Genomic DNA, 26,297 nt, shown 5'->3' with positions numbered 1-26,297 from the left:
TCTTCAAACACTCTCTTCCTCAGGTGACCGAAAGCTGCACTGGCACACTGAAGATGGCATTGGACTTCATCATCGATGTCTGCCCTTGTTGACAGTAGGCTCCCGAGGTATGGAAAGTCGTCCACGTTGTTCAAGGCCTCGTCATGGATCTTGATATTCGGGGGGCAGTACTGTGTGGCTTACATCCTCACATTTTAAAAGAATTGAGGGAGGAGATAGCAGAGGCATTACTACACATCGTTAAAAAAGGTGCCGTGCCAGAGGACTGTTGGATAGCTAACATAATACCTATATTTAAGAAGGAAGATAGAACATCTTCAGGGAACTATATACCAGTCAGCTTAACATCTGTGGTGGGAAAAATAATGGAATCCCTACTAAAGGGGAAAATAAAAGAACATCTAGAAGCCAAAAATATAATAATGAATAGTCAACATGGATTTTGAAAGAGGAAGTCTTGCTCGACCAATCTCATTGAATTTTTTGAAGAGGTAACAGAGAGTAGACAAGTTTAATGCAGTAGATTAATTTATCTAGATTTTCAAAAGGCTTTCGATAAGCTACTACATAATAGACTAATGAATAAGGTCAGAGAATGCGGAGTGAGGGGACAAGCAGCAGAATGGATAGCTGGCTGGCTTCAAGACAGAAAGCAGAGAGTAGGGGTAAAGGGTAGCCATTCAGAGTGGCAGAAGGCGGGAGTGGTGTTCCATAAGGATCGGTGCTGGGACCACACTGTTGCTCACAATTTATATCTACAGTTTAGACTTTGGAATCAAAAACATAATTTCTAAATTTGCAGATGACACCAAATTGGGAGCAGGGGAGTAGTCAACACTAAGGAAGATTGCAACAAATTACAGGAGGACATGAATAAACTTGCAGAAAGGGCATATAATTGGCAAATGAATTTCAACACAGATAAATGTGAGGTATTACAGTTTGTTAGGAAGAATAGGGAGGTCACTTATTACTTGGAAGATAGAGGAGAGAAGGGATCTCGGAGTACAAATACACAAATCACTGAAAGTAGTGACACAGGTTAACAAGGCCATAAAACAAAAACAAGCACTAGGGTTTATTTCTAGAGGGATAGAATTGAAAAGTAGTATAGTTATGCAAAACTTATACAGAACCTTGGTTAGGCCACACTTGGAGTACTGCGTACAATTCTGGTCGCCATATTATAAAAAGGTTAGAAAGGCACTGGAGAGGGTGCAGAGAAGATTTACACGATGATACCGGAAATGCTAGGGTATACCTATCAGGAAAGGATGAACAGGCTGGCTCTCTTCTCTCTTGAAAAGAGAAGGCAGAGGGGTGACCTAATAGAGGTCTTTAAAATTCTGAAAGGTTTTGAGGAAGAACGTTCTTGCTATTGAGGGAGTGCAGCGCAGGTTCACCAGACTGATTCCCGGGATGGCCGGACTGACATATGAGGAGAGACTGGATCAACTGGAGTTTATACATTGGAGTTTAGAAGGATGAGAGGAGATCTCATAGAAACATACAAGATTCTAACGGGATGGGACAGGTTAGAAGCGGGTAGATTGTTCCCGATATTGGGGAAGTTCAGAACCAGGGGACACAGTCTTAGGATAAGGGGTAGGCCATTTAGGACTGAGATGAGAAGAAACTTCTTCACTCAGAGAGTTGTTAACCTGTGGAATTCCCTGCCGCAGAGAGTTGTTGATGCCAGTTCATTGGATATATTCAAGAGGGAGTTGGATATGGCCCTTACAGCTAAAGGGATCAAGGGGTATGGAGAGAAAGCAGGAAAGGGGTACTGAGGGAATGATCAGCCATGATCTTATCAAATGATGGTGCAGGCTCGAAGGGCCGAATGACCTACTCCTGCACCTATTTTCTATGTTTTTAGAGTGAGTGTTTCCACTCACGACTGTCTGTCCCACCTGTGACAAAGACTGTAATTCCCATATTGGACTGTTCAGTCATCTAAGAACTCATTTTTAGAATGGAAGTAAGTCTTCCTCAATTTCAAGGGACTGCCTATGATGATGATGATGTTTCCACTTGTGGGGAAGAGCATAAATAGAGGCCATCAGTATAATATAGTCATTAAGAAATCCAATAGGGAATCCAGAAGAAATGTATTTACTCAGAGGGTGGCGAGAATGTGGAACTCGTTTCTACAGGGAGTGGTTGAAGCGAATAGTATAGCGCATTTAAGGGGAGAATAGATAAGCAAATGAGGAAGAAGGGAATAGAGGGGTCCCTCCTCGTCCTCTTGACTTGTTGTGCAGCCTTTGACACGGTTGACCATTATATTCTTCTCCATGCCTCTCCACCGTCGTCCAGCTGGGTGGGACGACACTTACCTGGTTCCATTCTTATCTATCTAATCGTAGCCAGAGAATCACCTGCAACAGCTTCTCCACCTTAAATATATTCAATGACCCAGTCTCCACCACTCTCTGAGGTAGAGAAGATTCATGACCCTCTGAGAGGAGAAATTCTTGATTGAATTTTTGAGGAGGGTCGATGAGGGTAGTGCGTACGATGTAGTATATATGGACTTTAGCAAGGCTTTTGATAAGGTCCCTCATGGTAGACTGGTCATGAAGGTTAAAGCCCATGGGATACAGGGCAAACTGGCAAGTTGGATCCAAAATTGGTTTGGAGGTAGGAAGCAAAGGGTAATGATTGATAGATGTTTTTGTGACTGGAAGGATGTTTCCAGGGTGGTTCCGCAGGGCTCAGTACTGGGTCCCTTGCTTTTTGTGGTATATATCAACGATTTAGATTTGAATATAGGGAGTATAATTAAGAAGTTTGCAGACAACACTAAAATTGGCTGTGTGGTTGATAATGAAGAGGAAAGTCATGGGCTGCAGGAGGATATCAATCTACTGGTCAGGTGGGCAGAGCAGTGGCAAATGGAATTTAATTCAGAGAAGTGTGAGGTGATGCACTTCGGGAGGGCTAATAAGGAAAGGGCATACACATTAAGCGGTAGGCCACTTAATAGTGTAGATGAACAAAGGGACCTTGGAGTGCTTGTTCACAGATCCCTGAAAGTAGCAGGCCAGATGGATAAGATGGTTAAGAAGGCATACGGAATGCTTGCCTTTATTGGTCGAGGCATAGAATATAAGAGCAGGGAGGTTATGCTTAAATTGTATAATACTTTGGTTAGGCCACAGCTGGAGTACTGCCTCTGGTCGCCGTATTATAGGAAGGGCGTGATTGCACTAGAGAGGATGCAAAGGAGATTTACTAGGATGCTGCCTGGAATGGAGAATCTTAGTTATGAGGACAGATTGGATAAGTTGAGTTTGTTCTCATTGGAACAGAGGAGCTTGAGAGGAGACCTCATTGAGGTGTACAAAATATTGAGGGGCCTGGACATAGTGGATAGTAAGGGTCTATTTCCATTGGTGGAGGGGTCGATTATGAGGGGGCATGGTTTTAAGGTGGTTGGTGGAAAGTTTAGAGGGGATTTGGGGGGGGGCTTTTTTACGCAGAGGGTTGTGGGGACCTGGAACTTGCTGCCTGAAAGAGTGGTGGATGCAGAAACCTCACCACTTTTAAGAGATAGTTGGATGGGCACTTAAAGTGCAGTAACTTGCAGGGTTACGGACCTAGAGCTGGTAATTGGGATTAGACTGGATGACCTTTTGTTGGACGGTGCAGATATAATGGTAAGTACTGCAGGGAATAGGATACAGCCAGGGTGATCTCCTGGACTAGTGACGATCGCCTGGATGGGTCGGAGAGGAATTTTCCCAGATTTTGTCTCCCTAAATTGGCCTGGGTTTTTATCTAGTTTTTGCCTCTCCCAGGAGATCACATGGCTCTGGTTTGGGTGGGTGCTCTTTGCCTTTCCGTCATTGTTCATAGGTTTGTATGTGGCCTTTAAGGCTGCTGACCAGGGGCATGTGGCTCTTTGTCGGCCGGCGCGGACACGATGGGCCCAGGTGGCCTCCTTCTGCGCTGTAAATTTCTATGTTTCTATTTCCGTTTCGACCACATATCTGCAGCATAACTAAGACTGCCTATTTCCACCTCCGTAACATCGCCCGTCTCCACCCTTGCCTCAGCTCATCCGCTGCCGAAGCCCTCATCCATGCCTTTGTTACCTCTAGACTTGACTATTCCATCGCACTCGAGGCTGGCCTCCCACATTCTACCCTATGTGAACTAGAGGTGATCCAAAACTCGGCTGCCTGTGTCCTAACTCGCACCAAGTCCCGCTCACCCATCATCATCATCATCATCATCATAGGCAGTCCCTCAGAATCGAAGAAGACTTACTTCCATTCCTGAAGTGAGGTCTTTAGTGGTTGAACAGTCCAATACGAGAGCCACAGACTCTGTCACAGGTGGGACAGATAGTCGTTGAGGGAAGGGGTGGGTGGAACTGGTTTGCTGCACGCTCTTTCCGCTATCTGCGCTTGATTTCTGCATGCTCTCGGCGTTGAGACTTGAGATGCTCAGCGCCCTCTCGGATGCACTTCCTCCACTTAGGGCGGTCTTGGGCCAGGGACTCCCAGGTGTCAGTGGGGATGTCGCACTTTATTAGGGAGGCTTTGAGGATGTCCTTGTAGCGTTTCCGCTGCCCACCTTTGGCTCGTTTGCCGTGAAGGAGTTCAGAGTAGAGCACTTGCTTTGGGATTCTCGTATCTGGCATGCAGACTATGTGGCCTGCCCAACAGAACTGATCGAGTGTGGTCAGTGCTTCAATGCTGGGGATGTTAGCCTGAATGAGGACGCTGATGTTGGTGCGCCTGTCATCCAAGGGGATTTGTAGGATCTTGTGGAGACATCGTTGGTGATATTACTCCAGCAACTTGAGGTATCTACTGTACATGGTCCATGTCTCTGAGCTATACAGGAGGGCAGGTATTACTACAGCCCTGTAGACCATGAGCTTGGTGGCAGTTTTGAGGGCCTGGTCTTCAAACACTCTTTTCCTCAGGCGGCCGAAGGCTGCACTGGCGCACTGGAGGCGGTGTTGGATCTCGTCGTCAATGCCTGCTCTTTTTGATAGGAGGCTCCCGAGATATGGGAAGTGGTCCATGGGTCCAGGGCTGCGTCGTGGATCTTGATGACTGGGGAGCAGTGCTGTGCGGTGAGGACAGGCTGGTGGAGGACCTTTGTCTTACGGATGTTTAGTGTAAGGCCTATGCTTTCGTATGCCTCAGTAAATACGTCGACTATGTCCTGGTGTGCAGCCTCTGTATGTGCGCAGATGCAGGCGTCGTCCGCGTACTGTAGCTCGACGACAGAGGTTAGGGTGGTCTTGGATCTGGCCTGGAGACGGCGCAGGTTGAACAGGTTCCCACTAGTTCTGTAGTTTAGATCCACTCCAGCGGGGAGCTTGTTGACTGTGAGGTGGAGCATGGTGGTGAGAAAGATTGAGAAGAGTGTTGACGCAGCCCTGTTTGACCCCGGTCCGGACGTGGATTGGGTCTGTGATGGATCCGTTGGTAAGGATCACGGCATGCATCGTGGAGCAGGCGGAGGATAGTGACGAATTTTTGGGGGCATCCGAAACGGAGGAGGACGCTCAATAGACCCTCGCGGTTGACAGTGTCAAAGGCCTTTGTAAGGTCGAAAGCGGCCATGTATAAGGGCTGGCGCTGTTCCCTGCATTTTTCCTGTAGCTGTCGCGCTGTGAAAATCATGTCCGTTGTGCCCTGTAGGGGACGAAATCCGCACTGTGACTCCAGGAGGAGCTCCTTGGCCACGGGAAGAAGACGGTTGAGGAGGACTCTAGCGACGACTTTCCCAGTGGCTGATAGCAGGAAGATTCCTCTGTAGTTGTCCCCTTTTTTAAAGATGGTCACGATTACTGCATTTCTGAGATCCCGCATGCTCTCCTCGCTCCAGATGAGGTCATGGATTCGCGCCAGCAGTGCCCCTCTGCCATACTTCAATGCCTCAGCAGGGATTCCGTCTGCACCCGTAGCCTTGTTGTTTTTCACCCCTGTGCTCACTGACCGACACTGGCTTCCAGTTAAGCAACACCTCGATTTCAAAATTCTCATCCTTATTTTAAAATCCCTCCATGGCCTCGCCCCTCCCTATGTCTGTAATCTCCTCCAGCCTCACAAGCACCCCACCCCCTGCCCGAGATGTCTACGCTCCTCTAAGGCTGCCCTCTTGAGCATCCCTGATTATAATTGTTCAACCTAGGCCCCAAGCTCTGGAACGCCCTGTCTAAACCTTTCCGTCTCTCTACCACTCTTTCCTCCTTCAAGAGCCTCCTTAAAACCTGCCTCTTTGACCAACCTTTTGGTCACCTGCACTAATTTCTACTTATGCAGCTTGGTGTCAATTTTTTAATCTCATAATACTCCTGTGAAGCGCCTTGGGACGTTTCACTACATTAAAACGGTGCTATATAAATACAAGTTGTTGCTATGCCGATAGATTTCGATAAGAAAAGACGGGAGGAGATTCGAATGTGGAGCATAAATGCAGGCATGGACTTTTTTGGCGGCCGAATGGCCTGTTTCTGCGCCCTATATCCTATGTAACATGGCAGGTGGATAAGGCCTCTCCCTCACACGCTCCTCTACCAAGATGGCGGCCGCGCATGCCCGCCCACTGGGTCACGTGCTGGCGCCCGAGCGGCGGGTGCGCGCCGGCGCAGTTGCCACGTCGCGGCGACCGTGCGCGAGGGAGCGAGCCCGGCCGCGGGATTGCAGCCGGTGTCCTCACGGTAAGTCAGCGCTGCTCTGGCTACCCGAGTACCGAGCCTGCGGCCTGGGTGGCGCGGAAGATGGGAGTGCTCCGCTGACGGGAAGGCGGAGGGCCTCGGCCGTGCCCCCCTCCTTACAGGCCTCGAGTTACAGCGAGAGGCGCTGCGGGAGTGCCCGCGGTGTGACAGCCCGGAGAGCGTTACCAAGAGGCCCTGTCCTGCGTCCCCCACCTCTCTGGCAGGGATCAGTTTGCAGCTGCCATTGCCTCAGCAACCAGGGCACCTTCTGCTGCCAAAACCCATACCCGTGACTTTTGCCAGCTTCAGACTCGCTTGTTCCCGTCTCGTTGCATATTCTCCGCCTTTTTAAAAAAAAACTTCAACTCATCCAAATCACTGCTGCCGGCGTCCTATCCCGCTCGCGGAGGGGAGGAGGAGAAGAAGAAGGAGGAGGAGGGAGGGAGGGAGAAGGAGGAGGAGGGAGGGAGGGAGAAGGAGGAGGAGGGAGGGAGGGAGAAGGAGGAGGAGGGAGGCCTCGGCCGTGCCCCCCTCCTTACAGGCCCCCTCCTGCTAACCCTCAAAATTACAAATTTTCATCCTCATGATTAAATCGCCCCACCCAACCTCCCCCAGCACTGCTCCTGCCCCAAACTCTCCGTTCCTCGGACTCTAGCCGATTGTTTATCGTTTGCCCCTCCCCAGCACCCGCCTTGCTTGTTCCTTGCTGCCGTCTACTGTTTGCCCCCCCCACTTGACCATGCCCTGCCCACCCCCCACCCCACTTGACCATGCCCTGCCCCCCGACACTTGACCATGCCCTGCCCCCCTGCCACTTGCCCATGCCCTGCCCCCCCGCCACTTGCCCATGCCCTGCCCCCCCCCCCACTTGACCATGCCCTGCCCCCCCCACTTGACCATGCCCTGCCCCCCCCCCCACTTGACCATGCCCTGCCCCCCCCCTTGACCATGCCCTGTCCCTCTTCCCTTCCCTTTGCCCCCATTATTGTTTCCCCCTGCCCTCCACTGGAGACCGTACCTTCAGCTGCCTCTCTAACCCAGTCCCCTTAAAGGTGTCGGCCTTTAGCTCAGTGGGTTGCACTCTCGCCTCTGAGTCAGAAGGTCGTGGCGTCGAGTCCCAGTCCACAGACTTGAGCACATAATGTAGCATGGCACTGAGGAAGCTGCACTCTTCGAGGTACCATATTTTAGATGAGACATTAAACTGAGGCCCCATATGCCTCCTCGGGTAGATGTAAAACATGCATCACTGTTGGAAGAACAGGGAGTTCTCCTGGTGTCTTGGCCAACACTTATCCTTCAACCAACTCCAAAAACAGATAATCTGGTCATTTGTCATTGCAGTTTGTGGAACTCAACTTTGTGCAAATAGCTACCACATTTCCAATAGCAAAGGTTCTCAACTTTTTTGCTTCTGAGGCCTCCCTCCTGTGTTTATAAAAATTCCACAGACCACCTGTAACACAAGTATTTTTCTGTATAAAAATTAGTTATACAATTAAAAATATTTATTTTTGTTTTACTTAATGTGACGAATTAGAAAGAGGAATTCCAATCATATGTTAACCCTACCTCTTTAATCAATAACTGGAAATTAGATGCAATTTTATGTTCCACTACAGCCCCGTTAGATGTGGCTCTTACGGCTAAAGGGATCAAGGAGTATGGAGAGAAAGGGGCACTGAGGTGAATTATCAGCCATGATCATGTTGAATGGTGGTGCAGGCTAGAAGGGCTGAATGGCCTACTCCTGCACCTATTTTCTATGTACCATTAAGTAAGAGATAAACTAACACAGGATATGACCTGAAGCAGGAGCCTAGCATTACTGGCACCCACTGGCGTGAGTGGGTGTAAAGAGGAAGCTCTCCTTTGGTGACTCTATTGCTGGTTATTTATTAAATTCACTGGTTGCTGCTCCTTACTGAATGAATTGAGGAAATCTGCTAATTTTTTTATGTTACTGGTGATAACCTCAATACATTTCCTGTTGGCCCAGTCCTGGTGTGTATCTCCCTACACTGGTTTGCCCTACCTCGCCATATCTGAAGCACAATGATGTCCCCTGACCCGATCTCACCTGTAATCACTGCGCTGATCGGCTTTGCATCGTTCATCTAAAGCGGCGAATAAACCAGATTGGCCACATCTAACTGCGAGTTAGGCAAAGATTATTGATCAGGAGGGTGGCGGATTGAGATCCCCCCGCCCTCCCCCCGGGATCTATATACACTCTTCCCCCACTGAGATCTGAGATGTCATCTGTGCTCTCAATACCCTGTGGAAATTTGTGCTCTTTTCCCAGGATTTCTGTTCTTTCCCCTCTCCTTGGATACTTGCCTGTATTCCCTGTGCTGACTCTTCCCCTGGAGGCTCCGCCTCCAGTTCCTATGCTCTCTCTCCCCCACCCCATGCCTGTGCCCGTTCTTGCTCCCTGCTTCTCTGTCCAGGTCACAATCGCTCTCCTTCCACAGTGCTGTTTTGTATCTGAAGTGCCACTGCAGTGTTGTGTCCCAGATGTCTTTCAGAGTCCCCTGTTGTGTGAGTCATTGGATCATGGAGATGCTTTGATGGGCTACTGACGTATTGGGGATACTGTCTGAACCATTAGACGTGATGCTTGATATATATGTATTTTGAACTATTGGATTAGGTTGATGGCCTTGGATCACTTTTGGAAGTTGAAATATATAGCATATATTCTACTTTTCATTCAATGTTGCTTAATTTGAGTTATCCGCTAATTTGATGTTTTTTTTAAGCTAACAACAACTTGTGCTTTATATTTAAATTGCTTAATTTGAATTACTGGATAATCTGATTATTTTTTTCAATCTAAAATGATTTCAAATGAATGGAAGTTGACTGTATAATGCATAACAACCATTTCCCTTGATCCTTCCATTATTCCTGCATCTGTTTGGATTCCATGTTTGGTCCCTGTGGCTTCTAACTTTGGTTTAGTGAAATCCTTTTCCACATCACTTGCATAAATATCTCTGGTGGCATCCTTCTGGGTCCTTGTCCTCTGGAGGTGATCTCTCAGATGGTGTTTCCTGATTGGTGTGTGTGTGTTGGTGAGACCAAAGGATTATTCATTTATGCTGTTTTTGTTCTATTTGGTGTAATTCATGCGTCAAAAGATTTTATTGGTGTTGAAAAAGTTCCAGGATAACCTGTTGTTTCCAGGAGTGTTCCACTGTCTCAGCAATGCTGTACACTCATTAGTTTTGTAAAGATGCCATCAGAAAATATCTTTAGCAGTGGATTATTGTGAAATTCCACATATTACTTAATGGGGTTGGCTTCAAGGTGTGTGTGCATTGTTATATTTGGGAGTAGTTTGGGTGTTCTACACTGTTGGCAAGTGGATTTAGGTTTACAATATTACACAATTTTATGTGAAGTAATTTAAAAAGCATGTCGTGGTTGCTCCTATACTCTAGCTTGTAAATGTCCATCTTTGAACCAGCAATTTTCATTGTAGCAAATTTCAAAATTAGCCAAAAGTCTTAAAAACATTAAAAGGAACACTCAACTCAATTTAGAAAATTTGGATTAAGTCACTAAGTGCCAATTGTGCTGGCTGATCTCCTTTGGTGTTGCTCACAAGCAGAGCAAAGTTGTGGTCATCTGAAGGCCAGCTAGAGGCTTACTCTTTCAAATACCGGCAATTGCCAATTATTTCAACTAACAAACCTGTAAATTAAAAATCAAGTTAAAATTCTATTTCCTGTTGTGATGAGGCTCTCCAGTCCCTCTAGTCGCAGAAGGCCTCGAGCTTGCTGGTGGACACCGCGTGCTCCATCTCTAGGGACACCTGGGCGCGAACATAGCCACGGAAGAGAGGCAGGTAGTCGGGCCGAATGACCTCCTCGACCGCCCGCTGCCTGGACCTGTTAATGGCCACCTTGGCCAGGCCCAGAAGCAGTCCTATGAGAAGGCCAGCTGGAGAGTTATTGATTTTGCTGTTGCGCTAGATTGATCGCCACTCTTGGGGAAAGGCAAGATAGCAGGAAATTACTGTTCTTGTACAATTTTTCGCGATTTATTGGAGATTTACGCATTACTCAAATAAAGTGTAACAGATGTGCTAGGTATATGTAATGTCCAGCCAGAAATGCAGAATCTTGGTGTCTTTCTAGCTCCTAAGCTCAACTTCCTCCCCTCCGTAACTAAAACTGGTTTAATTCATCTCTGCAATGTTTCCAGCCTCTGTGATATGTCTTCTGCTGCGGCATCACCTAATGATTGGTTGGCTCCTCCAATGCCCTTCTAGGTGGCCTGCCCGTGTCAACTCTTTACAAGATTCAGCTTGTCCAAAACCACTTCGCCCACACTTCGTCCTGCACTCCCATCACCCACATCCTCTCCCAGCTCTACTTCAGTGCTTCATTGTTTCAGTCTCAAAATTCTCACTTTTTCAAATCTCTCCCTGGCTTTTCCCCATTTTGCATTAGTGACTTCTTTTGCCTTGCTTTTCTGCACATACCTTCTGCACCTCTAACAATGCTGTCCAATAGAAATTGCTGATGAGTCACAAGTGTGACTATGGTGACTCTGTTTAAGCCACATGCATTCATTTTAATAGAAAACAACTTGCACACAATAGAGGTAAATGTGCTTCACATGTACATTTACTGAGCAAACATCCACCACCATTCATAGAATCATAGACGTTTATGGCACAAAAGGAGGCCATTTGGTCCATCGTGTCTGTGCTGAGTATTGAGGTCACATGCCTAACAACGGTGTCTATTACTCATTTTTTAATTTACAAATCAAAAATGCAATTTGCCACATCTTGATTCCGAATTAGCTACATGTGGCGAGGGATTAAAGTATTGGACAACACTGCTCCTTGCCTCGAGCTTCTTTCTCTCCGCCATTGGTGACTCCTTGTTTGGCCGCTGTGCTTCTGACTTCTAAAAGTTGACACTGTTCACCTATGCCATACTCTTCCTTTCTTCTAAAAACCTCCTCAAACCCCTCATCTTTGAACGTGGATTTAGTTTCCCCTCCATCTATCTCCCCATTTGCTATGCTCGGTGCACGCAGTCTCTCTTTGATCGAAGTTTTCAGGCTATTAAGATGAACAGATAGAGTCGATTTGAGAGAAACTATTTCCGCTGGTTGGGGATTCTAGGACTAGAGGGCACAATCTAAAAATTAGAGCCAGACCTTTCTGGCGTGAAATTAAGAGACACATCACGCACAGGATGGTGGAAGTTTGGAACTTTTTTTCGCAGACGGGAATTGATGCTAGATCAATTAATTTTAAATCTGAGATCGATAGATTTTTGTTCACCAAGGAATTAAGGGATATGGGGTAAAGGTGGGTATATGGAATTAGGTCGCAGATCAGCCATGATCTCATTGAATGGCGGAACAGGCTTGAGGGCCTAAATGGCCTACTCCTGGTTCTATGTTCCTTTCCTCATTTAAAAGGGCTCAAAAGATGTTTTGTTGCACGTGAGGAAGATGTTTTGCTGCAAATAAGTACAAGTTGCTGTCGTAATCCTAGTTTTGAACATTACAAATTTTAGTTATTGAGGGGGAAAATGACCAGGGAAGGATTTTAAAGTAATTTGAACAAATTGACTGGTGCAAATTCTTTTCCTTTATGATTCATTGAGGTTGGTTGTATTGATAAATTCTTTGGAGTTTTTCACTGAAAATTTAGCTACCTGCTTTTCTCCCATTCAGTTGGTATGCTGCCTAACTGTAGCTAACTTATAAATTCAAAGTTTGAGCTAATAGTGTGCAAGTGTGACATGGACTGTGCATATTACAAGTGCAGCATCATCGTCATAGGCAGTCTCTCGACATCAAGGAAGACTTGCTTCCACTCAAAGTGAGTTCTCAGGTGACTGTACAGTCCAATACGGGAATTACAGTCTCTGTCACAGGTGGGACAGACAGTCGTTGAAGGAAAGGGAGGGTGGGACAGGTTTGCCGCACTCTCCTTCTGCCTGCACTTGTTTTCTGCACTCTCCTTCTGCCTGCACTTGTTTTCTGCACGGTCTCGGTGATGAGACTCGAGGTGCTCAGCGCCCTCCCGGATGCACTTCCTGCACTTAGGGCGGTCTTTGGCCAGGGATCCCCAGGTGTCGATGAGGATGTTGCACTTTATCAAGGAGGCTTTGAGGGTGTCCTTGAAACATTTCCTCTGCCCACCTGGGGCTCGCTTGCGGTGTAGGAGTTCCGAGTTGAGCCTGCCAAGCGGCAGCAGCCAAGGTGTTGGAGGAATTATGATGGACAGGAACTTCATCATACACAAGGTTTTTATAATGCTACGAAACCTTCTTGTGGTAAATCAGAGGATGCACTGTTTTATACGTACAGGAGCATTCTGCCATTTAATTAAATAATATATTCTGTTGAAAGTGTGCGTGTGTGTTTCTGTAAGGCTACGAAGTTTAATTGGTGAGTAAACACTGGATCAGCTCATTCAAAGGTTGATTGGTAGTCAGGCTAGAGTTCAGAACCTTGCTATTGTAGCCTTCAGATATTGTGGCTCTGGTGTTGTGTGGTCCTGGAAAGATCTTTGTTTCTTCACACTCTTCTTTGGTGTGCAACATAAAAATTTGAGTGTGACATGTAGAAGTAATAGGAGATAGGTTAGAATGTGGAAACATGGAGTAGTTGAAGCGAATGGCATAATTCCATTCAAGGGGAAGCTAGATAAATACATGAGGGAGAAAGGAATAAAGGATATGTTAGCAGAATGAAAGGAGACTTGTGTGGAGCATAAACACTAGCATGGACCAGCTGGGCCTGTTTCTGTGCTGCCAATTCTATGTAATTCCATGAAATGTGTGCTAGATCATCGTGAATCTCCTACTTGTGCTGCTCACTGTGATAGGATGAGAACAAGGTACAATGCCAATAAGAATATCAGTGTGTTGCTTTAAGTAATTCAAGGCTACTTCTCTTAACTTTGCATTATGTTTTGCCGTAATTGATAACGGGGATGTTATTAAAGATGCATTGTTGGAGGTAAAAGGAGAGGGAGCGAGTGAGTTTCAGGAGGTGGCCAATAGTGGAATTAAATGTTTTTGTTTGAATATTGACAATGGGAGGTACACTTATTCTGTTACTGCACAAAATACAATTACCCAAATGTTATTTCATCTTCCCACTGGGGAACTGTTTAGCCTTCATTCAGTGCTTTTCTTTGACAGACTAGCTGTGATCAGCAGCCTGATAATGGAGAGAATTACATGTGTTCACCTACATCTTCCTCCGCTCTGGCAAGGTGACTGAGCACACTGGCTCCCATTTCATCCCTTGTGCCACAGCAAGTGCGAGAATTTGTGTCGGAGTGCGACCAACTTCAGCACTAACTGAGCACTTCAACTTCGAAATCAGTCTGTCATCAGAATTGGACCAGAAATCGTCTGCCTCTCCGTCTCATCAGACCATTGATTCCTTTAAAATGATATACTTGCTGAAAGATACGAGTGTGTCAATCAGCTCCCAGTGATCTAAGGAACTTCAAGCTGCATTCCTTCACTGCTGAATTTGTTAATTCCACCGTCTTTACTTCAACTAGAAAAGGAAGGCTCACTCCAGACGACTTGGACACAAGCTATTCTCATCATCATCATAGGCAGTCCCTCGAAACAAGAGTGACTTGCTTCTACGCTGAAAAGGGATGAGTTCACAGGTGATTCAATGAAGGACCTAATATTCCAGATCCCGAACGACATCTTGAAGGATGGAAGATGTCTATGCGTGGATTTTTTGCACACCAGCCACCACACGGGCTTGACAGAGCTAGGTCCTGATCCAGTGACAAGGATTAACCAAGACGACTGGAGACTAGCTCTGTTGCATGGACCTAGTGCGCACACATATCGCAGTGTGGGCTGGCCCTTGCCTCTTCTGGGCCCCGAACTCTCGCGCCTCCTGGACCCCGATCACATCCCTCTACGAACTCTTGCCGCTCCTTTGCCCCGACCTCGCAGCTCCTGCTGTACCAGCCGCTCCATTCTGATGCTCAGCTGCCGTTCACAAGGCCTCACGCTTCATCCGAACAAGGCCCCTGCCTTGGCCACATGGAGGACTGCAGAGCTAAAGTTAAACTTTGTGTTTGATCGCTAGGAGGAGGAGAGAATGAGTTTTCAAAAGAAACCTTTTCAAAACAGTCAATCAAACTCTTCAAAGCAATAAACTACTACAAGCCAGGAGAGAAAGAGCCCGTGTTAGGATGCAGACAAATAGACTTCGAAACAACGATATTATAACGACAGCAATACTTGCGATTATCTGAGTGTAAAAGCAGAGAGTTCTGTGTTGTAACATATAGTGGGGGAAATTCGTTATCAACCATTTTGAGGCACTAACATCGACTAGTCGGTAAATTTACTGCTTGGCAATTATTAGAGCCGGCGACCACGATATTCAACTTTTATTTATATAGCGTCTTTAACGTAGTAAAATGTTCCAAGGCGCTTCACAGCAGTGTTATAAGACAAAACAAATAAATTCACTTTTAGCACTAAACCAAGCCTTACACACTTCTCTTACGGTGATATGGTCAGTAAGCGGGGCGCGAATGTCACAGTGCTGATGAAGTTCAGGCACGCCATTCAGAGAGTCATCAGACACAATGGCGCCATCCGGTTCTTAAAGGGGAGGTTTGAGGATGCTGCACAGCCTCATTCTCATCATTGCAGCCTGTGCACTGGCCTTGCAACAACCTACCAGGTCAGTGCAGAGGCCTCGCCAGCAAGCCCACCGGTTTTCCGATGCCGCCCTGGAGGTTCCAGTCGAGGCGGTGGAGAGGCGCCGGACCATGATGTTCTCTCGCATTGGCCACTGGGGTATAGAGAGAAAGCAGGAAAGGGGTACTGAGGGAATGATCAGCCATGATCTTATTGAATGGTGGTGCAGGCTCGAAGGGCCGAATGGCCTACTCCTGCACCTATTTTCTATGTTTCTATGTTTCTAAAGCAAAACCTCAAACAGAGATCTGGGCATCCTGGAGAGGCAAAACTCCATACAAAGGGTTATTGCGAGCATTCATGCAAAGGGTTGTTACGAACATCTACACAATGTTCACTTTCAGATTGGCAACAGCAGTCTGAGCTGCTTCGTGTCTTGGATGAACTGGAGGTTCATGAGCCTCAAATCTCATTTGACACCATCAGCTTGCAGTTTATATCAGCTCCCTCTTGATGATCAGGAGAACTACTGGCTCAGAAGTCAGAGCCATCAAGTGCTCCACTCACCACCCCCCCAGATTGGTTTCTGCTGCATGAATTAATGAGCATGAAGACTTACCATTATACACAGTTGTATATAACAGCTGTTCAAATAAGCAGTGACCCATGGGTCTCTACTACTAAAGTGAAAACACAAAAGTTTGAAATGGTACGGTGCCGTTTTGATATTTAAGCATATTAATCATGATCCGATTCCCAATAATGCCAATTGTGATAAGAGGACATAGTGTAAAATGTTCCAAAGCATTTTTCCCTTGATGAAATGTTAAAACATGCTTGTAAAATGAGATTATGGTATTCAAAAGCACCGATATATTGTATTGTGACACAGGTATTCATAATTAACATTTCACAATAAAGGGTCTTGACTATTTTAATACTATATCAAAGCAGATTCTGCGTTGTATTCATGCAGAAGATAAAATAATTGCAGATCTTTTAATGTGAATTTCTTAATTGACTTTAATAAATTCTCCATCATCATCATCATCATCATCATAGTCCCTCGGAATCAAGGAAGATTTTCTTCCACTCCTGAAGTGAGTTCTTTGGTGGCTGAACAGTCCACAGGCTCTGTCACAGGTAGGACAGATAGTCATTGAGGGAAGGGGTGGGTGGGACTGTTTGTCGCACGCTCTTTCCGCTCCCTGCGCTTGATTTTTGCATGCTCTCGGCTTGAGACTCGAGGTGCTCAGCGCCCTCCCGGATGCACTTTCTCCACTTGGGGCGGTCTTTGGCCAGGGACTCCCAGGTGTCGGTGGGGATGTCGCACATTATCAGGGAGGCTTTGAGGGTGCCCTTGTAATGTTTCCGCTGCCCATCTTTGGCTCGTTTGCCGTGAAGGAGCTCTGCGTAGAGTACTTGCTTTGGGAGTGTCGTGTCTGGTATGTGAACTACATGGCCTGCCCAGCGGAGTTGATAGTGTGGTCAGTGCTTCAGTGCTGGGGATGTTAGCCTGGACGAGGACGCTGATGGTGCGCCTGTCCTCCCAGGGGATTTGTAGGATCTTGCGGAGACATCGTTGGTGATACTGCTCCAGTGACTTGAGGTGACTACTGTACATGGTCCATGTCTCTGAGCCATACAGGAGGGCGGGTATTATTACAGCCCTGTTGACCATGAGCTTGGTGGCAGTTTTGAAGGCCTGGTCTTCAAACACACTTCCTCAGGCAGTCCCTCGGTATTGAGGAAGACTTGCTTCCACTCTTAACTTAAGTTCTTTGGTGGCTGTACAGTCCAATACAAGAACCACAGTCTCTATCACGTGAGGCAGATAGTCGTTGAGGGAAGGGGTGGGTGGGACTGGTTTGTCGCGCGCTCTTTCCACTGCCTGTGCTTGATTTCTGCACGCCATCGGCGACGAGATTTAAGGTGCTCAGCGCCTTCCCGGATACGCTTTCTCCACTTAGGGCAGTCTTTGGCCAGGGTCTCCCAGGTGTCAGTGGGGATATTGCACTTTATCAGGGAGGTTTTGAGGGTGTCCTTGTAATGTTCCTGCTGCCCACCTTTCGTTCGTTTGCCGTGAAGGAGTTCCGAGTAGAGCCCTTACTTTGGGAGTCTCGTATCTGGCATGCAAACTATGTGACTTGCCCAGAGGAGCTGATGAAGTAATTCCCTGCAGTCCTCAGACAGGCGCTTAGTCATTTACGCTCTGTTCTTTCCAGCTACCTGATTATACTACAAATAAAACAGTGATCAGTATCAGATTGAGTACACCTATGAAACTCTGTCGCCTATTTATTGACATTTACAATACACTGAATGCACAGTGTTTTGATCGATCAGTATTTTAGTATTCATTTTGTGCTTTGAACATTACGATTCCCTGTCTTAGCTCTTAAATTTAAATGCTGCACAAGCACTGCATAGCTTATGCATTTGTTCAAGGACTGGAACATAACCAGCTAGTATTTAATATTTGTTCATGGGATGTGAGCATCTGGCAAGGCCAGCATTTATTGCTCTTCCCTAATTTGACTGTGAAAGGTGGTGGTGAGCCGCCAGCTTGAACAGCTGCAGTCCATGTGCTGTTAGGGAGGGAGTTCCAGGATGAAGAACGATATATTTCCAAGGTCAGAATGGTGTGTGATGGCGCGATACTTGCAGGTGATGGTGTTCCCTTTTAATTGGTGGAGGTTGCGGGTTTGGGAGGCGCTGTGGAAAAAGCTCCTGGTGTAAAACTTTTGAATATTTATATAGCTTGGAATATGTAGAATGTTCATGAAGTTTCACTTTGGGTTGATTGCTGTGCTTGTTTGGCTGAGAAGGCTCAACACTGCCTTTAATATAAGGACAAAGAGTTTACATGCAGATGCTATCTCATTCGCACCCGTTAATTTGTTATTTAATGGTCACACGACATGACTAGTGGAACCTGTAACTTTCCTCCCAGTACTGTTGTCTACAGGGCTTTAGTGATACCCGCCCTCCTGTATGGCTGAGATGTGGACCATATACAGTAGTCACCTCAAATCGCTGGAGAAATACCACCAATGATCTCTCCGCAAGATCCTGAAAATCTCCTGGGAGGATAGACGCACCAACGTCTGTGTTCTCGACCAGGCCAACATCCCTAGCATCGAAGCACTGACCACACTTGACCAGCTCCGTTGGGCAGGCCACATTATCTGCTTGCCCAACACAAGATTCCCAAAGCAAGCACTCTACTTGGAACTCCTACACGGCAGGCGATCCCCTGGTGGGGCAGGGGAAACGCTTCAAGGACACCCTCAAAGCCTCCTTGATGAAGTGCAATATCCCCACCGGCACCTGGGAATCCCTGGCCAAAGACCGCCCTAAGTGGCGCAAGAGCATCCGGGAAGGCCCTGAGCACCTCGAGTCTCGTCGCTGAGAGCATGCAGAAAACAAGCACAGGCAGCAGAAGGAGCATGTGGCAACCCAGGTTTTCCACCCACCCTTTCCTTCAACGACTGTCTATCCCACCTGTGACAGGGACTGTAATTCCCATATTGAACTGTTCAGCCACCTGAGAACTCACTTTGAGTGGAAGCAAGTCTTCCTCGATTCCGAGGGACTGCCTATGATGATGATATTGCCAAAAACAGCCTGTAACTTTCTTTTATGGAAATGTTATTGATTTTTTGAGGGTGTCTTTCCCCTGATTGTCCTCTCACTTAATTGCCCTCGGTCAAATCTCCAAGGACAAAAAGGCCGATAGCTGAGCTAATCCTGAAATATTGCTGCTCTTGTGCACACTTCAGAAAAATGTAATGGTTGATGTATTATACACCCTTGGTTGATGTATTATACCTCCTCGAGCTGTGGAAAATCATTTATTAATACAATTACAGATTTTGTTCTTCCAAACCTTAATTATAATCTGGAGCGAGCATTTTGAGCCACTTTGCTCTTGTGGTGAAATAGTAATGATTGTTGGTCTGTTACTTGTGATGGGAACAGTTTATGGTAATGAATTAAGAATACCACAGGATGGTATTGGTGCAACATTATTTATTTGGCATAAGTGTGATTTTTTTTTTCCCCATAATGTATTGATAAAAATACATTGTGATCAGACTCTGCTTGTGCAGAAATCCTGTTCCACCAGGACACTGAGATTTAATTTGCAAGTTATTCTTTCGCTAAGAAAGTTGTGGGTGTTTTGCATGAGTGAAATGCAGTAAAGCAAGCTCTGCCGGGGTTGTTCTCTGCTTGCTGTGTCTATGTAGAAGGCTGCCAAATCTGATTACAATAATGCCTGTAAATTAGAGAGACATAGGGGCATTGCATCAGATGTCCTTATTTTCAAAAATGGTCATTGTATGTACTGTTTGAAAATTGTCTCAATGAAGAACAAGCTGAGATTATGATCACCTAATCAGCTGCAACAATACTAAGAACTTCTGTTTGAAAGCAGATATAACAAGAAAATTGATGTTGCAAGTACAGTACTTGACAGTGGAACCTGTTCCTAATGACACTTTCATTAGAAGGACAACCGTACCCCGTGGGATCGGGTGTATCCCATCTCTGGGTTCGCGTGAGGTCAAGTGTGTGTGCATCTTCTGGCTTGTGTTGTCAGCAAGGTTGTCACGGCAAACGAGCCAAAGGTGGGCAGAGGCAACGTTACAAGGACACCCTCAAAGCCTCCCTGATAAAGTGCAACATCTCCACTGACACCTGGCCAAAGACCAGTCCACCCTAAGTAGAGGAAGTGCATCCGGGAGGGCGCCGAGCACCTCGAGTCTCATCGCCGAGAGCATGCAGAAATCAAGCACAGGCAGTGGAAAGAGCGTGCAGCAAACCAGTCTCACCCACCCTTTCCCTCAACGACTATCTGTCCCACTTGTGACAGGGATTGTGGTTCTCGTATTGGACTGTTCAGCCACCTAAGGACTCATTTTTAGAGTGGAAGCAAGTCTTCTTTGATGCCGAGGGACTGCCTGTTATGTCTTTTGATGCTCTGAGGCAAAATATTGCACTTGAACTGTAATGACCTTAGTCCGTTTAATATAACTCCAGAGTGAGGATACCACAAGGTGGACTCCCTTTTATACCTGGCTACCTGTGGTGTACAGGTGACTCCTAGGCTCCACCAGTTGCGCCCTCTGGTGGTGCCAGCATAGTGTATACAGTGTGAACCCTGTTGATCGTACCTCCGGTAAACAAGTCTCCATCTTGTGCAACTATACAGTGACTACACAGAGAGTATATCTATAGTCTGCATATATAACACTGCCTATGATGATGATTTTAGCAGCAGGGTCAGTGGCTGCAGGGCGGGGGGATTCAAACCCTGATATCAGCATGGACAAAAAGAAATCCGTTAATATTCCATTGGTGACCCGATCCTTATGTACTTTGAACATTTTAAAGTGTGACATCAGGCTGTTTTGCCAGTTCTGATCGACCTGAAACATTAACTCTTTCTCTCCACAGATGCTGTCACAGATTTCCAGCATTTTCTGTTCTTATTTCAGATTCCAGCATCCACAGTATTTTGCTTTTGTGTTGTCCCATGTTTTAAGTTGTGGAAAGATTTGGTGCGTCGAAGGCTATCCATAGTTTGTAATTTGTACGTGATTTCAGAAGGCTGCTTATATATTTTACAATGCAAGTTATTTGGGTGTCTCAATAAGTGTCCGGTTTTTTTGAGTGTCTATTTTTACAGGTTTCACTGTGTTTAGAAGGTGTTCCCTACTCACTGTCTCTCTGGAACACAGTGGTCCTGTAACTGCGGAAAGCTGAGGAACATTTCCACCTCCAGGAGCCCATTCTCCTAAATTTAACTTATCTAGACTTCTCATCACATTGATATCAAGGGATGATCCTGACACTCGATAACGGATCTCTCAGCTGCATACATCACATTCTCACCATGGCGGTCCTTAAGAGAAGAACATAGCCTGCTTTCTGATAACGGGCAGTTTTTTATGATCACTGAATTTTGTTTTTCAGGTCAACAAGATAAAATGAAGCTGAAGGAGATTGAGAGGACAGCCATTCAGTCCTGGAGCCCTGCTTCTCACCATCCCCTCTATTTGGTCACAGGTAACTTCAGAAGATCCATCCACAGGAAATGTGTTGTACACTGTGAAGCAACGTTCCCGCTAAGCTGTACAGCCGCATAACAGTCTGAGGTCTCGCAAGGGCGGCTTCTACATGGAAGAAACCATGCATGCGTGAAAATTTGAATGGACCTTGCTGCCAGTTAAAGGGACAGTGCACAAAAAAAAATTAGAGGGAACATTTGGTGTGAAGTTCTAAAACTGTTTCCATTTTAGAATTGGTGTTAATCCTATATATTTTTTGTGATATTGAGGGGAAATATATATTTGATTTCCTTTTATAGTATTTTGTTATAAAATATAATTTATGTACCTTTTCTGATTCCCACTCCTAATTGTGTGCTCCAAAAATTGAGATCAGTTTGTGTTGGAGAATGGATCCGTTTTGATCACTGTTAGATAATATCAACAGTTTCCAGATACAGCGTGGAGTTCTTTCTATTTTCGCCAACAATGTGCTTCAGCCCCAATGTCAGATGCTGCACTAGTGACATTTCCAATTCCCTATATAGCTTTTTACTCTCTTCAGGTCAAAATGACAAGTTGTGGATAGTCTTGTGCAATCCATGGTCATTGGAAATTTAAATCAGGACAGTCCTAAACTCATTTTGTGCTGGATTCTAATAACCGGAAGAGATTTTTATTCCTATAGCTTGAGCTGAATTGAACTCGGCTTTTAGGCGTGAAAGGAGCTTGTGCATTGTACAATCCCAGATGACTTGGTTTTAGATGGTTTCCAGCATTAATGTTGAAAGTCTTCTGGTGGCATAAGTGAACCGTGCCATTCATTGAACTACGCAGCATCTTTAGTGCAATGGAGTACTTGACCACGTAATGTTTTCATGAGGTCTTGACATTCAAATACACAATCTAGTGACTTTCTGACATGCAACAGTACTTCACCCTATTGAAGTAAGTGAGACCAGGACATATTTGGTGGACTGCAATTTCAGTAGTGTCAGAGTTTTATTAAAAGGAGGATAGAAAGAATTTAAATAGCATCTTTAACGATCTCAGAACGTCCCAAAGGGCTTTACAGAAGTTTTATTTGAAGTGTAGTCACTGATGTAATGTAGGTAAATGCAGCAGCCAATTTGTGCACAGCAAAGTCTCGCCAACAGTAATGAAATAAATGATCAGATAATCTGTTTTACGGATGTTAATTGAGGGTTAGACATTGGCCAAGACACAGAGAAATCCCCTGCTCTTCTTCAAATAGTGCCATGGAATCATTTGTATTCATCTGAGGGGGCAGACAGGGCCTTGGTTTAACAACTCAACAACAACTTGCATTTGCATAGCATCTTTAACATAGTAAAACGTTCCAAGGCGCTTCACAGGAGTGTTATCAAACACAATTTGACATAATCTCATCTGAAAGACAGCACCTCTGACAGTGCCACACTCTCTCAATACCGCACTAAACTGTCAGCCTCGATTATGTGCTCAAGACTTGGACCCAACATTACTCATCCTGGCACAACATTCAGTGAAAGTATTACATAGACAGCCCACCATCCAGTAACACCGTGTTACGCCCCCAGTCCAGCATCAAGTGATGCAATGTTATGTACTCGGCCCAACTTTCCGTGATCCAGTATTCCAGGGCGTCCAGCTTGCGATCCAGCGGCACAGCATCATGCACTCAGCCCAACATAATGGCACAACTTTGCGCACCCAATGCAACATCCAGCGACATAGTACTGAGGGCCTTCAGTAAAGCTGCAGTTGGTTGGATCTTGGTTCTTCCCTACATTACAGCGGTGACTGCACTTCAGTAGGTACTTCATTGGCTGTAAAGTGCTCTGGGACGTCCTGAGCAATGTTCCTGTTTAGCTGAGCGGCTGCGCAGCTGTCTGAAGCTCCTGCACAGGCCGCTTGCCAATTCCTCAATGGAAAAACCGCACATGCGCGGAAGTTTGAATGGGCCACTCATTCAAAAGAAATTAGAGAGAACATTGGGCCTGAGGTTGTGAAAAGTGCTATATAAATGTAAGTTCGTTCTTCTGTATTGACTGCTTGTCTGTATGCACTATATTTCCAAATCCTTGGTTGCTGTCTTCGATTGTTTGAAAGGTATGTGAATGTTGCAGTCATGAACCAATGGCCACCCTTTGAAGTTTACTTTCAATAACAAAATAACTCAGCTAGAAAATATGACAAATTTCAATCGGAGTTTTTAAAAAGTAATTTCAGTGGATGATTCGCAGAAGCCTATCTATTATTGTTGAGGTGTAGGTCACACCTTTCCTTTGCACTGTAGGTACCTCAGCGCAACAGTTGGATGCTACCTTTAGCACAAATGCGGCACTGGAGATCTATGAGCTGGACTTTTCAGACCCCTCATTGGATGCAAAATTGCGAGGCTGCCTACCTGCTACCAGCAGGTGAGTGCTTGGTGTATACACCTAAACACATGGCAATAAAAAAAGACTGACAACTCCTTTTTATAATAGTGTACAATTTAAAAAATAAAAATCCTGAGCAACGGGGACTAGTATTCACAGCATTTGTTTAGTTGTTGCTGTTAGAATGTGTTTGTGGGTATTCCTGTTGTACAGTACTATGTTGTTGCATTCTTTCCCATGCAGGTCCACACTCAAATCTAGTGAGCTAATGATGTCTTGTCCAGAAGAGGCCAGTTACTTCCCCTTTCCAGAAAAGGAAGGGGTGGGGGAGAAGACAAATTGGCAGAACTGTAAACTAATTGGGCACAAAGCACTTCTGACAACGTAACAAAACAGTACCGGCAGGGTCCTCTTCTGTGTACCCGTCAGCTTGGAAATGGTGTATAGAAACATAGAAAATTAGGTGCAGGAGTAGGCCATTCAGCCCTTCGAGCCTGCACCACCATTCAATATGATCATGGCTGATCATGCAACTTCAGTACCCCATTCCTGCTTTCCCTCCATACCCCTTGATCCCTTTAGCCGTAAGGGCCACATCTATGGCCAGGGTGGGTGACTTCGATGCAGATGAAAGTTGTTTAAAAACAGAATTGTTATTTCTTGAGGAGGAAAAATAAATCACGTGTGGTAATTGTTACAGATTTCACAAACTGATCTGGAGCAGCCATGGCACAGGCTCTGATGGGGTCATAGCAACTGGAGGGGATACCGGAACCATCACCCTTTACAGCGCAGAACAGATCCTTGCAGCAGGAAATGATCCCATCATTGGACAAAGTGAGAAGCATGCGGGCCCTGTCCGAGGACTGGATTTTAACCCCTTCCAGGTAATAAGTCTTGCTTTCTATTACAAGCAGTTTCACTTCAGTGAATCCCAAAATGTCTTCCATCTGCCTTTGTGTTTCTATAAGCTGAAAAATATTAACTCCCATTGTGTAATTTGAGGGGAAAATAATTAACATCTTCTATTGGTGTGGTCTCTTGTATTAAAGTGGGAATGGGAACTTAAAAAAAAAATATACCAAATACAACTACAGGTTGAACCTCTCTTATCCGGGAGTCCCTTGTCCGGCACCATTCCCGGGTGGCGCATGCGCAGAACGCCACCGTCAAAATATTACTCACCAATATAATCTTTCTCCTCAATTGGCTGCATCCTCCTCATTGCCCTGCTGGAATTCCTGCAGCCACAGTCGTCGGGCTGGCCACTCCTCCCCACAGCACTCCCTCCGGCGGGGTTGGGCCGACTCGCCGGGGCCCGCCAGCTCTTCGAGGTCCCCTGCACACTGATTGTCTGGCTGGCTGGCTGACTGACAGTCGGTGCAGCCAATCAGCGCGCACACATACTTACTCCAGCAACAACACTTAAAGATGCAGTCCACCCAAATACATGACTGCCCCTCATCCGACAAAATCTCTTGTTTGGGACAGGCCAGGTCGTGAGGGTGCCGAATAAGTGAGGTTCAACCGGTATCAGGAACTGAGTTAGATTCCCCACTCCTCCTTCCCCCTACATTGACTACAAATGAATGGATAAGTGATTCTAAGAACACGCTGACAGGAACGGTAGTATAGTGGTTATGCTACTGGACTAGTAATCCAGAGGCTTGCACTAATAATCTGGTGACGTGAGTTCCAATCGCACCATGGCAGCAGGGGCAATAAAATTCAGTTAATTAAATAAATCTGGAATTTAAAAAAAAAAATAGTATCCGTAATGGTGACCATGAAATTACTGGATTATTGTAAAAATCCAACTGGTTCACGAATGCCCTTTAGGGTAGGAAATCTGCCACCCTTATGGATCTGCCATTCTCTGGCCTATATATGACTCTTAACTGCCCTCTGAAATGACCTAGCAAGCCACTCTTGTACCAAACCGCTACGACAGAGTCAGCACTGTGGAAGTACCTTCACCACGAGGACTGCAGCAGTTCAATAAGATGGGTCACCACCACCTTCTCAAGGGCAATTAGGGATGGGAAATAAATGCTATCCTTGCCAGCGACGCCCACATCTCTTGAACAATTAAAAAAAAAACCCATCAAGAACTGTTGAAGCGTTTTTAAATGCTCAACCCGGTTTGTGGAAAATGGGAAGTCACTTTAATTGCACTGATGGTATCTTATTTTATCAGTAGAGAAATCTGGACAAATAGTTTTAACCTGTACAGAGTGCTCTTGCAGTGTAGTTCTGCCTTTGAGGTGATCTCATGTTTCCTCCAGTGAACAATTTACTGGGATTTGGCATTAATTGTACAATCTGGGCTATACTACAATGGCAGAGTGTTAAGATGTGGCTTTCATAAGAGCTGTGGTCTGTTTAATCTCGCAATAAATACCAGCAAGGTGTTGAGAGGCAGGGAAAATCTGCACTGTAATTACCCGTGCCAAATGTGGGACAGTCAGATTGGTCAAGTGATTAGCTATAACCAATGAGATTGCTG

General features: G+C 45.8%; 1 protein-coding gene across 2 annotated transcripts in view; it reads left to right on the top strand.

The window, feature by feature from the left end:
• The first annotated feature begins 6,604 nt into the window (after positions 1-6,604).
• Positions 6,605-26,297, top strand: part of sec31b (SEC31 homolog B, COPII coat complex component) — an 88,371-nt gene continuing 68,678 nt past the window's right edge. For both annotated transcript variants that reach the window (XM_070865796.1, XM_070865795.1), the window contains exons 1-4: positions 6,605-6,688; positions 21,334-21,426; positions 23,707-23,830; positions 24,492-24,678. In XM_070865796.1, the coding sequence (XP_070721897.1) occupies positions 21,348-21,426; positions 23,707-23,830; positions 24,492-24,678 (390 nt within the window). In that variant the 5' untranslated portion in view covers positions 6,605-6,688; positions 21,334-21,347. The remainder of the gene's footprint in view (positions 6,689-21,333; positions 21,427-23,706; positions 23,831-24,491; positions 24,679-26,297) is intronic.

The sequence above is a fragment of the Pristiophorus japonicus genome, chromosome 22 (assembly GCF_044704955.1).
Source record: "Pristiophorus japonicus isolate sPriJap1 chromosome 22, sPriJap1.hap1, whole genome shotgun sequence".
Lineage (NCBI taxonomy): Eukaryota > Metazoa > Chordata > Chondrichthyes > Pristiophoridae > Pristiophorus > Pristiophorus japonicus.
Note: the sequence above shows the minus strand (reverse complement) of the source record. Positions and strands in the feature narration are given on the sequence as shown.